The 18,279-nt window shown below is 39.7% G+C and overlaps 1 protein-coding gene across 2 annotated transcripts in view; it reads right to left on the bottom strand.

Annotated features, from left to right (window-relative positions):
* Nucleotides 1–18,279, bottom strand: part of gdap1l1 (ganglioside induced differentiation associated protein 1-like 1) — a 90,618-nt gene that overhangs the window by 17,427 nt on the left and 54,912 nt on the right. For both annotated transcript variants that reach the window (XM_087994906.1, XM_043710296.2), the window contains one exon: nt 9,969–10,142. In XM_087994906.1, coding sequence (XP_087851032.1) covers nt 9,969–10,142 — 174 coding nt within the window. The remainder of the gene's footprint in view (nt 1–9,968; nt 10,143–18,279) is intronic.

Genomic DNA, 18,279 nt, shown 5'->3' with positions numbered 1-18,279 from the left:
ATTTAATTTGCAATTACCTTTGGACACACATCCATATCACACAATGTGAATGACTGATATCAACTTATGTTATATTTGATCTGAGCAGAATCATATATGCTGCAAAATGAGGTACTATTTCAACTTGTTAAACAAAAGTTGCTTTCACATTTGTTCTGAGAAAGGGCCACTGGATTTCTCTCCACAAATACTGTCAGACCTGCTGAGCTTTCCCAGCAATTTCTGTTTTTGTTACTTTCACATACCCATTCTCCCTTCATTAGATCATTGTGTTTAATGAAAAGCATTATACATAGCCCAAAGCTCCTATGTCCAGTGGTTATGATGGGGTTCCATTAAGTAGTTGGCAAAAGAATTCAACATGCCACTATCTGTTTCATTACTTGCATTCATGTCCAATCATGTAACATCCTTGTGGTCACTGACTAACTCTCGCTCTCAGTTCATCAACTCCTCTGTTTTAAAATTCTAATCTTTACTTTCAAATCTCTTCCAGGTCTCACCTCTTCTGCCCCTGCCCATATCCCAATCCCTGCAACAGCATCCTGACAGCACTGAAAGTATTTTGCATTCTGCCAACTTGGCCCCTTGCACATCCCCAATTCTTTTATCTGAATATTGATGGCCTTTAGCTGTCCAGGCTCAAACTCTAGAATTCCCTCCTAAACCTATATATACCTCTTCACCTCACTTCTCCTCTCCTGATGCTGTTCAAAACTTTCACTTTCACTGAATATTTATTTGGTCATCTGTTCTAATGTCTCCTTCATAGAGCACTCCATAGTATGGGTTGTGATAATTGATTTGCAAATTTTGTCTTGTTTTGTTGCTTTGAACAAATGACATTATATGCGATAAAACAACTATTATTAAGCAATTACAAAGGTGGCAGAAAAATGCCTAATATTCTATTTCAACATGCGTAAGATGCACAGCAATTGTAAGATAGAAGAAAACTAAATTCTTTGGCAATTGTTATGATCCCAGAACAGACTGCCAGATGTATGATGGCTAATGATTAGTAGCTTTCATCTTTAAAGTAAAAAAAGATGAGACCCATGGAATTTACTAACAGACTGAAGTCACAAAATTCAACTGTTATATTGATATTTGAACAAACAACAATAAACTTCAGCAGACATCATTAGAACAGGAGTAATATCTACAATACATGCACAACATACTTCTAACACCTGGAATTAACTTGTAGTAAATATGGGAAACAGATTGTGATCAAACCCCTCAAAGCACACATCAGATAACTGCGATCAAGACAAAGCCCATAGATCTTTCAGCAACTCCCCCAAACTTTGATAACACAGTGGGTCATCAACTTTCATTAAACTTCACAAGGGACATAATTCTTAACTGGGCTTAAAAACTCTCTCTCCACAGCTGCATCATCATGGTCTTCCTCAATGGCTGTTCTTATATTGGTCAATTCCCCTCTTTTCCTGGACCCGTGTTACCTATGGACTATGAAAACTGTACTCCAGTACTAATTCACATGCAAAACTCCAGCTTTTCACTGAAAATTAGTTTCACCAAGATGAAACAACCTCTGGGGTTGTCCTTGAGATTTTACCTTGTTCAGACACAATCATAGAGTCATAGGAGTCATAGAGATGTACAGCATGGAAACAGACCCTTCAGTCCAACCTGTACATGCTGACCAGATATCCCAACCCAATCTAGTCCCACCTGCCAGCACCCGGCCCAAATCCCTCCAAACCCTTCCTATTCTTATATCCTTCCAAATGCCTCTTAAATGTTGCAGTTTTACCAGCCTCCACCACATTCTCTGGCAGCTCATTCCATACACGTACCACCCTCTGTGTGAAAAAGTTGCCCCTTATGTCTCTTTTATATCTTTCCCCTCTCACCGTAAACCTATGCCCTCTAGTTCTGGACTCCCTGACTCCAGGGAAAAGACTTTGTCTATTTATCCTATCCATGCCTCTCATACTTTCGACCCTCAATCAACTGTACATAGCTATTGGAGGCACGTGGCTTCTTCTGAACTTTCATAACTTTCAGGACTTTTCCTAAGCTCTGATTCCAATGGCTGCCTACTAACACCTAGAACTTGTGATCTAACAGCATAGAAATATGCAACTGCTTATGACTTCTCATTGGAGTCTCCTACACAGAAACAATGTAGTTCTGTTGCCTTCCAAGTTGTAAAGATAAAAAGCTACCTTTCCAGCTCTTGTCTCCTTCTTCAACTCTTTGTCCTTTAAACTCCTCTTCATTGACCCCCAGACTATCTAAGGTGACCCACCGAAAAATATTGCAATTGTACTGCTGGGCAGTATTGAATATAGCTATGTAGAAACTCATACAATTATCAGTTCCATAAATGATACTAGTCATAGATTTTATACTGGTTCAGTACAAAACAATTATATGAATAGAGGATTTCATCACAAATAAACCAATAATGGCGGCACGGTGGCACAGTGGTTAGCACTGTTGCCTCACGGCGCCAGAGACCTGGGTTCAATTCCCGCCTCAGGCGACTGACTGTGTGGAGTTTGCACGTTCTCCCCGTGTCTGCATGGGTTTCCTCCGGGTGCTCCGGTTTCCTCCCACAGTCCAAAGATGTGCAGGTCAGGTGAATTGGCCATGCTAAATTGCCCGTAGTGTTAGGTATAGGGGTAAATGTAGGGGTAGGGGTATGGGTGGGTTGCGCTTTAGCGGGTCGGTGTGGACTTGTTGGGCCGAAGGGCCTGTTTCCATACTGTAATGTAATCTAATCTAAAAAATGTTTCTTTTAAAGATGGACTTGGTTACTGAAGTAATCAGAAAAAAATTAACCAGTAGTGTCAATGGATAATATTCTTGTCATTCAATTTGGGTTAGCTTGGTTGCTAACGTGTAACATTTGCATCTACATAAATATTGTTGATTTATCATAAGCACAAATTTCAGATTGCTGACCTTTGTTCATAAATCTTAAATTAACTAGAATGCTGACGCAAATTATTTTTTTGAATATCATATAATTTCACCAAATTATGTAACAGAACTAGACTTTTGGGCCCTGTTGGTGTGAGTGAGGCTTGAAAGTACTGAATGCATGCCCACTAACCTGAGTGGTCATAAAAAAGTGGGCAGTAAATGAAGAAGGAAACAATGCTGGTGCAAGCCTATTTGGAACAATAAAAATTGCATAATCAGGTTTTGAACAGATTCTTATGTTTTCAGGCAAGTTCAGTCCAGTTCATGTGTTTATTCTATTCAGAATAGGTAATTCACAATAGGAATTAATAGGATTCAATGTGGGTAACAACAGCTCAGACATGGCTCACAAGGCAAAGGTTTGTAGAGATGAGATGGCAATTTTAAGGTCAGGTTTTCAATACAGGATTACTGAGTTACTGTTTTCCGTACAGAAGATAACATTTCATAATACCAATTTTCCAACATTCTGTTGGCAATCCCATACGTGTTGCTTAAATTGATTTTTTTTTCACAGTTCTGCATTGTACATCCTATCTCTTTTTTATCTTGTTCCTTTGGTGCACTCATAAATCACTTGGTTGAGAGATTCCAGTTTACTGATCCCATAGTCAAAGAGTTATAAAGGTCGACAGCACAGAAAAAGGCCTTTTAGCCCATCACTTCTGCACCAATCAAAAACAAGCACCTAACCATTCTAGCCCCATCAAGTCCAAGGACTACCAACCAATCATATTTGACAACACAGTTTGCAGTTTGTATAATGTATCCTATACTGTAACATAACCAGATAATCAGATAAACGAGCACTTAGCAACGGATTGATCAAAGAGCTTGGTAGACACAGGGTTGGGATTTGAATATAAATTTTAGAGCTATGGTCTAGATCCCTGGAGCTAAACCTTGTTTTGACATTGGGATCCCAATGTTGGGTACATTTTCACATTTGAACTCCATCACACATTTGACAAGCACACCAATTAGAGTAACTCAGGGTGCCCACTTGATATCGGATAAGGATGTTAGGTATATTTCTAAGGCTGGATGGCTAATAGGACACTCTTTAATACTCACACATTGACCAGTCTCACCATCAGAGGTCAACACAGCCAAGTGTAGAGGAATGGAAGAAGGGGAGGGTGCCTCAAGATGGAGGTGCCCTATAAAGATTTTTTTTTAAAGTTAAACTTTAGAAATATTGCACTTTCCATTGCAATTGTGACTACAGTTAAGAGAATTTAATTTGCATTCAAGTGCTTCAGGACATTCTGAGGTCATTAAGGCATGATGGTTGAGAGGGGATTTGTTTAGATGGTGGGGGCTTGGAATGTTGTAATTTATAAGGTTATGGACTAAGAGCTAGAATGTGGGATCAGGTTAGATGGCTACCCACCACAGGCTTAGATATATTGGCCAACTGTCCTCCTTCCATGCTCTAAATGTCTAATTTTATTGAAAGACTGTTCATAATCATGTAGGGAAAGCACCTACATTGAATGGTCATTGGCTGCAAGTGTAGCCTAATGGCTGTGAGGGGTGAGAGAGTGAAGGAATTGTGGAGTTCCTTAGCTGGATATATGGGACAAGAACAGTCTGCTTTTATTGGTCTATCAGACTGCTTGCAATAGTCGGAAGGTAACCATTACTATCACACCTCCTCCCCCAACCACCACCAACTTCACTGAACAAAAATGGCTCAGGACCAGAGCAGGAGGCTGGCATTGCGATGGAAAAGAAGGGTTTTTCTGCCTCCACATCCATCTCAAGGGACAACTGAAAATTCAGCCCTGATAGCACAACTTCAAATGGTGGATCTAAAAGCGAGAAAATGCATAGATTCTACTGATGTAAGTGTTGAGCATTATGACTGTACTCACTGTCTCAGACAGTACTGTAGATTTCGAACTCACTGCCTGAAAGGACAATAACGATTAAAACTTGCAAAACATTTAAAATTTGTTTGAATATGTCTTTGGATTTCTGTAAGAGTCAAAAGTGGGTCTAATTTGGATGTCTCTTTGTCAGCCGAGTGACCTCCTTCAGTGCAATGAACCAAGTATGTGCTTGAATTATAACAGAGCCTTTCACAGCCTCTGGTAATCTCCCAAATACTCGCAGCCAATTCATTGCTTTTGATGAGTTAACATTGTCATTTTGTAAGGCAATGCAGCAAATCTTCATGTAAGCGAAGATTCAGAGACAGCAATCAGCTAGTTCCAATAACAAATTAATGGTGATATTAATTCAGGGAAGAACTTTGGCTAAGACAGGGAAAATCACTCCTTCTTAGCTCCTCTTATATTGCCACCTAAGCATGCACAAGGGGACTTGGCTTGATAAGGGTCAGGGTCAAGTTTAATGTGCTAGATTAATGGTGCATGAGCACTTTAGTGACAGAAGGTCACAGCCAAGTACATTCAGCTACAGGTGAGGGATTATCATGGTCTGGCAGTGGAAATCCCAGGATAGTGAAGTCGCCTTGTAGGACCTAAACATTCACTTCTCCAGTGAATGTTTGAGTAAACTCAAAAACAGTTAAGATGTAGTAAAACAATTAAAATAAATTCAGTGAGGACTGCCTATAATTTAATGTTTAATCTTTAATACAGAGTGATAAATATACATGCCAGGAATTTCAAAATTATCACCCTGTAGCAAACTGGAACTGTGATCAAGTAATAGTGGAGAAAAAGAAGACAGCAAGTAAATTAAAAGGAACAGGATCACTCCAGGATAGCATTTTCTTCAGAGATATGAAACAATATCCTCATTTTGTTTTCCAAATGAAATGGGTTAAATAAAAAGAATGCCCACTTCACTAAGAAGTAGCTTGTAATAGAATAGTAACATTAGCCGTTTCACTATTTCTTTCCTACCTGACATATTTATACTTTACAACAAATACAGAGCATTGCACCAGAACTACAGTTCACAGACTGACCATGTGTAATGCAAAATAAGTGCTACTTTACGACATCATTTTGTTTTTATCAAAATGCTTTGTGCTCAGGTTATGAAAAACATGCAGGAAGCTGACAACTTCTCCTCAATTATGAAGAACATGTGCATGTAAGTGCACATATATTTATATACAGTACCACCATTGTGATTTGTGAGTTATGCTTGTCTGGTTTGTTTTGAAAGTTAACTTCAGGACATTTTGATCTACTCTCTCTAATCATCAGTTCATTCAGCAAGAATACTATTCATACATGATTAATAACCTAAGATGATGAATCAATATCTCTTGAAATTCATCCTTAACATCCATTAAGACTGATATAATTTCACAATTTGTACCTATTCATGTACAACAAAAAAATTACAATGTAAATGATTTATTTATTCATTTATTCCAGATATATTTCAATGTTCTCCAATGTAAGCAAGTACAGACAAATAAGATATGTTCAACTGTGTCTTCTCAATCACACATTATCCAAGAAATATTTTAATGCTATTTACTGCTGCAAATGTTCTTAGAAGCTCTATTTGTACATATTTCTGTAATATTCTGGGAAAGTTACTGGGTTGAATTGAATCAGGTCTGAGGAAACTGCAAATTTGTGCTGAACAGATTATTAAATAATAGCAAGAACACTTGCTTTCTTTCCCTATATTCACTCTGGAAGACACTGTCAAGACAGCATTTCTGTCTCATTTTTATTGACCTCATGATGTTAACAGTGTGGAACTGGAAACATATAGTATCATAATATAGTTCAGCATGAGAAACCCGCTGAGTCTGTGCCAACGTTTGAACAACAATCCAGTTAGTTCCACTCCCCCATTCTCTCCGCATATCTTAAGCATTTTTTTCTCCTTCAAGTATTCATTCCATTCCCTTTTGAAGGCAAATATTGAATCTCTCCCCTCCACTCTCTCAGGCAGTCGATTCCAAATTCTAATCATTCATCCAAATAAATGTTTTTCTTCACATTATCTTCAGTTACTTTGCGAAGCACCCTTAGATCTGTGTCTAGTTATTAAGCTCTTAGCTATTGAAACCATCTCCTTATTTATTCTATCTAAACATTCATGATGATAAATCTCCTCCTGGCCTCCTCTGATCTAAGGAAAACAAACCCAACTTCTGAGGTCCACTCATATAATTGCAATCTCTCATCCCGAGTAATTTTTTTCTGGATCTGATCCAAAGCTTTCATGTCCTACTTAAAGTTTTGGATCTAGAGTTTGACACAATACACAAGGTGGAGCCAGGATACTGTTTTATACAGGATTAGCATTATCTTTCCAGCTTTTGTATATCAAATCTTTTTTATTAATTTGGAGATCCCATATGTTTTATTCACTGCTTTGTTAACCTGTCCTACCAGATTCAAAGAATTGTGAACAAACATTCCCAGGATTCGCCTGCCTTGCTCTCCTTTAAAATTATTCCATTTACAATGTGTTATTTCTCCTCATTATTTCTATAAAGCTTTAGCACTTCACACCTTCGCTGCATTAAAATTAATCAATAATGAGTGCACCAATTCACCAGTCTGTCTGTATATTCATAAAGTCTGTTACTATCTCCCTCACTTTATATTTCTTATTTTGTGTGGTCTGTAAATTTCAAAATCGAACCCTGAACCCCCAAATTTAAATAATTAATGTGTGTTGGAAACAATAGCGTTTCTAGTACTGAATCATGGGGATCCCTCCAGAATTCATAAAACAGCCATTCATAAAGCTCCCTGTTTTCTATCCCTCTATCAATTTTGTATCTATCTAGCTAGTGCCACTTTTATCTCATTGGATTCAATTTTTCAAACAAATATATAATGTGGTACTTCATCAAATTTCTTTTGTAAGTTCATATACACAACATCAACTGCACTATCCTCATCCTCCTCTTCTGTAACTTCATTAAAATACTCATTCCAAGTTAGTCAACACAATGTGTCCTTGAAAAATCCATTTTAGCTCTCTCTCAATAGTCAGAACTTGTCCAATATCTGTTAAATTTCTCCCAGACCCTTGGTCTGAATCTTCTGAGAGCCACAATTACTGTCAGACTGCTGCTTTAGTTTCTATTGTTTAACCTGTGCCCAAGTCCACAAAGCCTTGCGTGTTTTTAAAGCATTGACTGTTGTATTTTGGTAAGTGAAGAGTTTAGTTACTTGATTGAAAAGTTACAGGGAGAAGTGGAATGAGAGGATAGGTGACAGATGGGTGAGGTGCAAGGTAAAAAGGTGAGAGGAGAGGGAGGCAAATAAGTAGGTGAGTGGACAGAGTGGAAGCTGGGTGAGGAGATAGGGTGGTAAATTTATGAGGGGATAGGGTGAAGAAGTAAGGGGGTAGGGTGGATTGAGGACGGTAGTCAAGTTGAATCAGGGCAAGTTGGGTGGCAAATTTCGTTGTTGAATAAAGAGGAGTGAGTTGGGGGATTTTGGTGGTACACAGGTGCGGGTCAGGTCAGGGAGAGGTTTAGTGAGGTTGAGTGTCGAAAGTGTCAAGGCTGCTCAAGTTAGGAGAGTGGGAAGGAGATATCATTTGGGAGATGTTGCTTGGTGGGGGTGCTCAGTTTTATAGTTTCCCTTGAGTTATATTAGGTTTTAATCCCTTTAACATTTTAGATTTAGATGTAGATTTCATTGTCACATGTACTTGAGTACATGTGAAATTGAATACATGAAAATTGGAGAAAGTCACCATTCTCCAGCACTATCTTATGATACAAAAGACAGGATTAAAAACAGAAGCAGAAATAAAAGAAAGAGTCAAAAGAAAAGGAAATGTCCAGATCACTCCCCTACCCCTGCAATGAGGCCTTGCCACCAGAAAAACAAAGCCACAAAGTCCATCCTCAGTCTGTGAGTACTCAGGTGCCCCGGGTCCCCACACGCTGCTGCAGCTACAATACCACAGTCATCAGCTTCCTGGACCTGGAGCTGCACCACCGTTGCTGGAACCGTGTCACCATTCTTCGAAGCCATTTTACCATCACCAACATTGTCACCACCATAAGTCTTCTGAACTGATTCAAACCTGACGCTGGACCCATTACACTAAAGCAGCCTGTGCCTCGTTCTGGCTTACAGTGCTGCCACCTCCTGGGGCCACCATTTTGTGGATAACTATTCAGTTAGGTGAATCAGAAGTCTTGAACCGTAACTCAGGATTGAGACTTTGTGGAGGGACCCAGCTGCCGGCTAATTGACCATCAAAAATTTTAACGTCTCTGGCAATTCCTGGGTTGTTGGTATTGGGATCTCTGCAGGATCTTTCAGAATATGTGACTACAATAATTTCCTTCCAATTAGAAGATCTGGGCTGTTGTTTCTAAATGCCTCTCCACCATTTATTTTAAATTGACCAGGCTGTAATTGTTAGATTTATCTTTACCAAAATGTTTTTGTGAACAAAGGTGTAACATTTGCAATCCTGTAGTATCACACTTGTATTAAAAAGGATGGGAAAACTGGGGGCAATACTTCAACAATTTCCAACATTACTTCCCTTAGCACGCTACTTTCTCCACTTCAGTACTAGTAGTCTTTCTAGTATCTCCTCTTGCTTTTATTGCATCCAGTGTCTCAGTAACCACTTAGCTTACAATAAATTAGTCAAAAATCGCTTGTTGGTAGATACCAATGCAAAGTAATCATTTGGTAGCATACATTTCTGCTTTCACCAATTGATCTACATTTTGGTCCCGATCTAGTCCACTGCTTTTCTGGCAGTTCTTTAACACACTTTTTAATGTGCCTTTGGAAAACGTGTAGGCTAGCACAGTAGAGGTGGTCGGTTCCCTATCCTACAGGATACTAATGTTTCTGTTGGGTTTTTGCAACAATATCAGTAGTTTTCATAACTTTTTGGTGTTAGTCTATTAATTAGCAAAATGTTTTGGATACTGTTTCATTTTTTTTCTGTTGACATTTAAGCTAATATTTGTTGGACTGGCAAACTAACACTGTAATTACCCTACCATACTCTGGAGTAACAAAGCTAACCCCATTCTAAAGTGCATTATTCATTATCCATACGTATTAACTTACTGCGGATTTCAGCTGTAGCATACTTCGGGATCATGGATTCTGTGGTCAATTCTGGATGTAGAATGCAGCCATGAGTGTAGGCATCCATGGGCAGTGAGTCCAGCAAGTCTTTAAAATGCTGCATTCTGGAATAAGTAAGGCTCCCTGCTTCTGGAATTAATCTTGAGAAGTTTTCTGGAGATAAAATAATAATTTGTCAAACATTGCCATATAAAATCTGGGTTCTTCCATTTATTCAAGATTATATAATTCTAAATCAAAAATAAAAATCACACAACACCAGGTTATAGTCTAACAAGTTTATTTGGAAGCTCTAGCTTTCAGAGTGCCGCTCCTTCAAGCAAACAACTTCTCTAATATAAAGCAATTTATTAATAATTTGACAATGCACCATTGCATAACAACAATATTTTGACCACACTCAGCCTAGCCTAAGAAAAGTTTGCTCAGTGAATTATATCTATAAAGATTTCATGTAACTACATCGACTCAGAAAGAGATAAAAGTTAATGTCCCACTTTTCCCAAATTTTAATATTTAATACATTCTCATGTTCTAACCTTCAACACACCCTGTCCTGAAGGCACAAAGTTAATTTCACCCAATTAATTTTACAAATAAAGTGCTACAATGTAATACTGTTTCATTCTTTTGCATTCAGAGTTCTTGAGAAGATTTGCTCAGGTTGTGGATGAGATTGTTGACTTGCTTGCTGAGCTGGTAAGTTTATTTGCAGACGTTTCGTCACCACTCTAGGTAACATCTTCAGTGTGCCTCTGGTAAAGTGTTGGTGTTCTCTCCTTCTTGCTATTTATGTGTCTGGGTTTCCTGGGGTGGGTGTTGGCATTTCCATTTTGTTGCTGGTTCTGTGTCTTAGTGGTTGGTATATGGAATCCAACTCTGTATGTTTATTAATGAAGTTCTGGGTTGAGTGCCAGGCCTCTAGGAATTCCAGTGCGTGTCTCTGTTTGGCTTGTTCGAGGGTGGATACGTTGTCCCAGTCGAACAGGTGTCCTTCATTGTCCGTGTGTATGGATACAAGTGATAGCTGGTCATGTCTCTTGTGGCTAGTTGGTGTTCGTGTATCCTGATGGCTAATTTCCTTCTGGTTTGCCCTATGTAGTGCTTTTGACAGTCTTTACATGGTATTTTGTATATAATGTTGGTTCTGCTGGTTGTGGGTATGGGATCCTTTATACTTGTTAGTAACTGTGGTAATGTGGTATTTGGCTTGTTGGCTACCATGATACCCAGATGTAAGAGTAGTCTGATGGTCATTCCAGATATGTCCTTAATGTATGCAGTGTGCTGCAGTATGTTATGGCTCGCTTGAACAATGTTCTGAAATGACACTGTCAACCCCAGCAGACTCAGGCACACAAATAGCAAGCCGGACAGAAAACCAACGCTTCGCCGGAGGTGCACTGATATGTTCCCAGGTATGGTGACGAAATGTCTGCGAACGAACTTACCAGCTCAGGGATCAAGTCATTCTTTTGCATTTTATGGTTAAGTATGTAAGGCAAATAGCAATGTTTATTTTTCCCTATAGTTTCCGGCTGGGACAGTAATAAAGAGCAGAAAGAGTCTAGAGTTGGTAGGGTGTGTTTGGAAAAGTTTTCTGTATGAGTATGTTTTCAGTGCCATTGAAAAAGAAGGCAGTGCTGTCCCTCACTCTTAGCAATGAGATAGATCAAATGGATCAAGTGTCAGTAGGAAGACATTTAGTGGACAATGATCATTTTATAGTAAGGTTAGTATACTGATGAAGGCTACTCCTTCACCAGGTAGCTGTGACAATAGCAAACTGGATATGAACTTGACAGAGTGACTGGAACCAAAATGTACTGGTGAATGGTTGTTCGTAGGTTGAAAAATGGTTTATAATGAAATTGTCCAGTGATTGGTGTTAAGACCCTTGATCTGTCTGATATAATTTAATAAGTTAGACATTGATATACCGGGAATTATTTCAGAATTTGCAGACAATACAACATGTATGAGTGAAATTAGAAAAGAAGTGACAGTGAAATTAAATGAAGAGAAGCTTGAAGTGATTCTCTTTGTTAGGAGGACAGAGTGAAAATGTAATATATAAGATGAAAGATACAATTCTATTGGGCGCAGGTGGTGGGTTATGTAGGAGCAGATGGACCTGGATGTATAATGTTCCTAAATCATTAAAGGTGGTATACAGATTGAGAAAGTGTTTTAAAAAAGCATATGCCATTCAGGGCTTTATCAACATGGGCATAAAGTACAAAAATAAGTAGACAGTGTTAATAAAACATTAGCTTAGCCTCCATTGGAATATTACTTCCAGTTCTGAGGGTAAAATACTTTAGGAAAGAAATGAAGGTAATAGTGTGCAGAAAAGAATCATGAGAATGGTTCCAGGGACAAGCAACCTCAATTTAGAATCAGAGAATCCCTAAAGTGTGGAAACAGGCCCTTCAGCCCAACAAGTCTACACCGAGCCTCTGCAGAACAACCCACCCAGACCCATTGCCCCTATCCTGTATTTACCCCTGACTAATACATCTAACATACACATCCCTGAACACTATGGGCAATTTAGCACAGCCAATTTGCCTAACCTGCGCATCTTTGTTCTGTGGGAGCAAATCCATGCAGACACAGGGAGAATGTGGAAACTCCACAGAGACAGTCGCCCAAGGCTGGAATCAAACTCTGGTCCCTGGTGCTGTGAGGCAGCAGTGCTAAACACTGAGCCACCATGTCACCCAATTTAAAAGGGAGATTGGAGAAGTTGGGACTATTTCTTTGGAAAAGGCAAGGCTCAGAGGAGATTGATAGAGTTATTCAAAATCTTATGGTATCACAATGGAGTAGATAGGGAGAAATTGTTCCTCTTGGTGGAAAGATCACAAACTAGAGGATGCAGACTTAAGTAGTTGGTAAAGGAATCAATGGCAATACAAAAAAAAGCTTTCCCATAGAGTGAATGTATAGGATCTGGAATGCAACGTCTGAGACTATGATATCAGGAGGAAAACGTCAATCGAGCCTTTCAAAAGTGTTATGGATCATTATCTTAAAAGAAAACCGCAGTTACAGTGAAAGAGCAGAGGAGTGGCATCCTTCGAGAATCAACATGGACGTGACAACCTGTAACCATTCTATGATTCCATATATTGACTACTTACTATGACTACTGAATAAATTGATGTAATCTTGGTAATTGAATAAGAATTTTCTTCAGCACTCATACATAAATATAAGTGTTTATATTTAATATATAATATTATATATTATATATATAAGTCCACAAATCTATAAATCTCAGCCTCAATAATTGGGCTTTCCAGGGTTGAGAATTTCAGAGATTCACAGTGAAAAATAATTTTTCTCATCGCAATCTTAAATGGCCAACCCCTCCTGACTATATCTCTATTTCTAGACTTTTTGACAAAGAAAAACAGGCTGTCAGCACCAAACCCATGAAGTCCTGTAGGAAACTTATGTTTCAAGGAGATCACTTCTCATTCTTCTAAACTCCAGACAGCTTAAATACATTCTATGCACCCTCACCTTACCTGAACTCCTCATATCAGGAATCAATCTAATGGACCTTAACTGCATTCCAAAGCATGTATATATTTCCTCGGTACAGAGATCAAAACTGCACACATTATTTGTCACCTTACCAAACTCTGTACAAGTGAAACAAGATTACCTTTCTGTTGCATTCTAATTCTCTTACAATAAAGGCTAACATTTCTGGTTTGTCATGTTCCCAGCTCAAGGTTTGTTTTAAATTATTTCTGTGGCCCATGGTTTCCCTCCAGTCAATCACTTTTTTCTCTTCTGTGGGATTCTTGAAAGTTTAGCTCTTTTAGCTGCTGATTGTAAATACAAGCAGTGTTCTTAAAACTGTGTTAGAAGATTCTTCAGACCTCCACCACTTGTTTTGCAGTAGTGAGACAAAACCTTAACAATACTGAAACAATTTGTACAATGGATCCTCACCACTGCTCATCATGGTGTAAGATTCAACTGGTAGATTTGGTTTCACAATTCTCTTACAGAAATAATTTCCATAACAATGATCCTAATGATCTCCAGTTTGCCAAAGGCAGTGCTCTCTGCAGACCCATGACCCATTTTGCATTGCAACTGTCACTTCAGGTCAATGGAGAAGCTTATGTCCAAAACAGTTCTCGACTTTGTAGGCTGTGGAATTACTTACTCATCATCTAATACACCTTAGAAACCACTCTAACCTTGGGCTAGAACTGTGCAAGTATCAATATCAGAATAATCCATTCCCACCTCATTCTAACCTGCAGTTATAGAGTCATAGAGATGTACAGCATGGAAACAGACCCTTCGGTCCAACCCATCCAGGCCTACCAGATATCCCAACCCAATCTAGTCCCACCTGCCAGCACCCAGCCCGTATCTCTCCAAACCCTTCCTATTCATACACCCATCCAAATGCCTCTTAAATGTTGCAATTGTACCAGCCTCCACCACTTCCTCTGGCAGCTCATTCCATACATGTACCACCCTCTGTGTGAAAAAGTTGCCCCGTATGTCTCTTTTATATCTTTCCCCTCTCACCCTAAACCTATGCCCTCTAGTTCTGGACTCCCCGACTCCAGGGAAAAGACTTTGCCTATTTACCCTATCCCATGCCTCTCATAATTTTGTAAACCTCTATAAGGTCACCCCTCAGCCTCCGGTGCTCCAGGGAAAACAGCCCCAGCCTCTCCCTATAGCTCAAATTCTCCAACCCTGGCAACATCCTTTTAAATCTTTTCTGAACCCTTTCAGTTTTCACAACATCTTTCCGATAGGAAGGAGACCAGAATTGCACGCAATATTCCAACAGTGGCCTAACCAATGTCCTGTACAGCCACAACATGACCTCCCAACTCCTGTACTCAATATGCTGTCCCAGCTTCTCTGGGTTGGAACTTGATATTTATTTATTATATTCTGTTGTTTAAATGACATCTTTCTTGATACTTTGTAATCAGCTGCCTACAAATTGAACAAATAAGAAACAGTGTTTCTCAGAGAACCTGAAGCATGAAAATGAAGTTCACAAATCAGTGTTTTGCTGTTTTGGCACCAGACAGCATTCATGATTACAACTCTTTAATGTACCTGTAATGTTGAAGAAATATCCTAATTTTAATATCACTGACTGCAGTCAGCATAGTTCTGATCTAACTAATATGATAGATTTTTTGATGGTCTTCACCTCTTTGTTTCTATTCTCTAATGAAGGGGATACAGATATAGACATTTTTTATTCATTCGTGGGACGTAGGCATCACTAGCTGGGCCAGTATTTATTGCCCATCCCTTGTTACCCTTTGAAGGTGTTAGTGAGCTACCTTCTTGAACCATGGTAGTTAATGTGCTATGGGTATACCCACAATGGAGAGAATTCCAGGATTTTGACCCAACAACATTGAAGGAATGACACTATGTTTCCAAGTCTGGATGGTGAGTAGTTTACTGAGGAACTTGCAAGTGGTGGTGTTCCCATGTATCAGCTGTCCTTGTTCTTCTAGATGGAAGTAGTTGTGGAATTGAAAGAGGTTGTCAAGAGATTAGATGACTAACAGTGTGGAAACAGGCCCTTCGGCCCAACCAACCCTCCGAAGAGCAAACCACCCAGACCCATTCCGCTACATTTACCCCTTCACCTGACACCACGGGCAATTTAGCATGGCCAATTCACCTAACCTGCACATGTTTGGACTGTGGGAGGAAACTGGAGCACCCGGAGGAAACCCACGCAGACATGGGGAGAATGTGCAAACTCCATACAGACAGTTGCCTGAGATGAGAATTGAACCTGGGTCTCTGGGGCTGTGAGGTAGCAGTGCTAACTGCTGCGCCACCGTGCCACCCTTCTTTGGCAAATTTCTGCAATGCATCTTGTGGACAGTATACACTGCTGCTACTGATCATTGTGTGGTAAAGTGATTGAATGTGGATGTGATGCTAATCAAGCAGGCTGTTTTGTCCTAGCCGGTTTCAAGCTTCTGAAATGTTGTTGGAGCAGCACTCATCCGGACATGTGGAGAGTATTCCATCACATTCTGACTGAAAGCGATTGTGAATGCTTAAGCCTTATCTTTTGTACTGATATGTTGGGCTCTTCTATCATTGAGGATGGGATGTATGTGGAGCATTCTTCTCAAAACAGTTTTTGATTGTCCACCACCAGTCACAACTGAATGTGGCAGTAAAACAGAGCTTAGATTGATCCACGTTATGGGATTGCTCAGCTCTGACTCTCACTTGCTGCTTTTGCTGTTTAGTTGGCAAGTAGTCTTGTTTGGTAACTTCACCACATTGACATGTTTTTTTCAGGTATGACTGATGCTGCTCTTGGCATGCCTTCCTACATTCTCCATTGAATCAGGATTGATCTCTAGCCTGATTGCAATGACATAATGGGGGAATATACTGGTCTGTGAGATTGCAGATTATGTTGGAGTATAATTCTGCTGCTTCTGATGCCCAGCAGAGCTTCATGGATGCCCAATACCGAGTCGCTAACTCTGTTCAAACTCGGTCCCATTTAGCAGTGATAGTGCCAGACAACATTTTGAGGTTGTTTCAGCTTGTCGGATGTGATAGAGGGCTACGGGGGGGATAAGTCAACACATCATAGTACCATAGTATGGGGAGTAATTCAAGACGGGTGAGCATGAAAGAATGTAGCAATAGTAGGGAACAGTACAGTGATGGGGATTGACACTGTTATCTGAAGCAAAGAGCATGAGTCCAGATGGCTGCGTTACCTGCCCACTGCCAAGATTTGCTCAGGTTGGAAAGGAACTTACAGTGGGATGGGGAGGATCCAGTCATCCTTATCAATGTAGGTACCAGCAGCAAAGGAAGAACAAAGGAGAAGGCTTGGCAGAGATTTTTTTTTTCATTCATATGATGGCTAGGCCGTCATTTAATTGTCCATCCCAGAGGGAAGTTAAGAGTCAATCACATTGCTGTGGATCTGGAGTCGCATGTAGGCCAGACCAGGTGAGGATTGAATTTCCTTTCTAAAGGACATTAGCAAACCAGATGTATTTTTTCCTGCCAATCAACAACTCATTCATGGTCATCATTAGACTTTTAATTCCAGATTTTTATTGAATTTAAATTCCACCATCTGTCATGGCTGGCTTCAAATCTAGGTCCCCACAACACGACTTGGGTCTCTGGATTAATGATATAACAATAATACCACTAGGCCATCACTTTCTATATAAGAAGCTCAGCACCAAATTAAGAACTTCAAAAGTCATAATCTCTGCATTATTACTGAGTGCTAATTGGCATAGAGCAAATCAAATTAGAGACATGAATGGGTGGCTCAAAGACTGCAGGAGAAGTGAATTCTGCTTCATGGGGCACTGGCATCAGTTCTGGGGAAACTGGGATCTATACCGATAGGACAATCTCCACCTGAGCCATGCATAGAGCACAACTAGGGAAGAAAATACTATTTTAAACTGCATAGTGGAGGCAAGTGATTAAATTTGGCAAGTAGCAGTAAATCAAAGAGCATAGTCAAGGCTAATGGGATTAATATGGCAAAATGATAAATGGACTGTGATAGTAAGGGATAGAGAATATGAATCAAGAGCCAACCAACAGATAAGACTTGAACTTACAAAAAGAATAAAAGAATAAAAATAAAGGGTCTGTATTTGAATGTATCTAACATCCATGACAAAACAGATCCGCTGCAAGTACAAATAAAAATGAATAAGTACAATCTGTTAGAGACAAAGCTGTGGGGTGATATGGATTTGGACCTGAATCTTGAAGGGTATTGGAGACATAGGTATGACAAGAAGTTAGGAAAAGGTGGATTGGTAGCTCTGTTTGCTAACTATGGCAGTAGTACAATCGACAGCAATGCCTGAAGTTTAATGAATCAAGATGTGCAAACAGTTTGTAGAAATGAGAAATGATAAGGCATAAAGTACTTGTAAAAATGGCATACAGGTCCTCTAACAATGACCTCGTGGTAGGGAGGAATTTAAAGGAAGGCATAATGATAGCTTGTCAGCAAGGCATAGCAATAATCATGTAATTTTAGTTAGCAGATAGAATGGGAAAGATCAGAGTGGTGCTGGAAAAGCACAGCACGTCAGGCAGCATCCGAGGAGCAGGGAAATCGACATTTTGGGCAGAAGCCCTTTTGCCCGAAACGTCAATTTTCCTGCTCTTCGGATGCTGCCTGACCTGCTGTGCTTTTCCAGCACCACTCTGATCTAAACTCTGGTTTCCAGCATCTGCAGTCCTCACTTTTGCCTAG

The sequence above is a fragment of the Chiloscyllium plagiosum genome, unplaced genomic scaffold (genome assembly GCF_037043375.1).
Source record: "Chiloscyllium plagiosum isolate Xiang-an unplaced genomic scaffold, Cpla_swu_hap1 HiC_scaffold_15, whole genome shotgun sequence".
NCBI classification, from domain to species: Eukaryota; Metazoa; Chordata; class Chondrichthyes; order Orectolobiformes; family Hemiscylliidae; genus Chiloscyllium; species Chiloscyllium plagiosum.
This window is presented reverse-complemented; position numbering and strand designations above follow the sequence as displayed.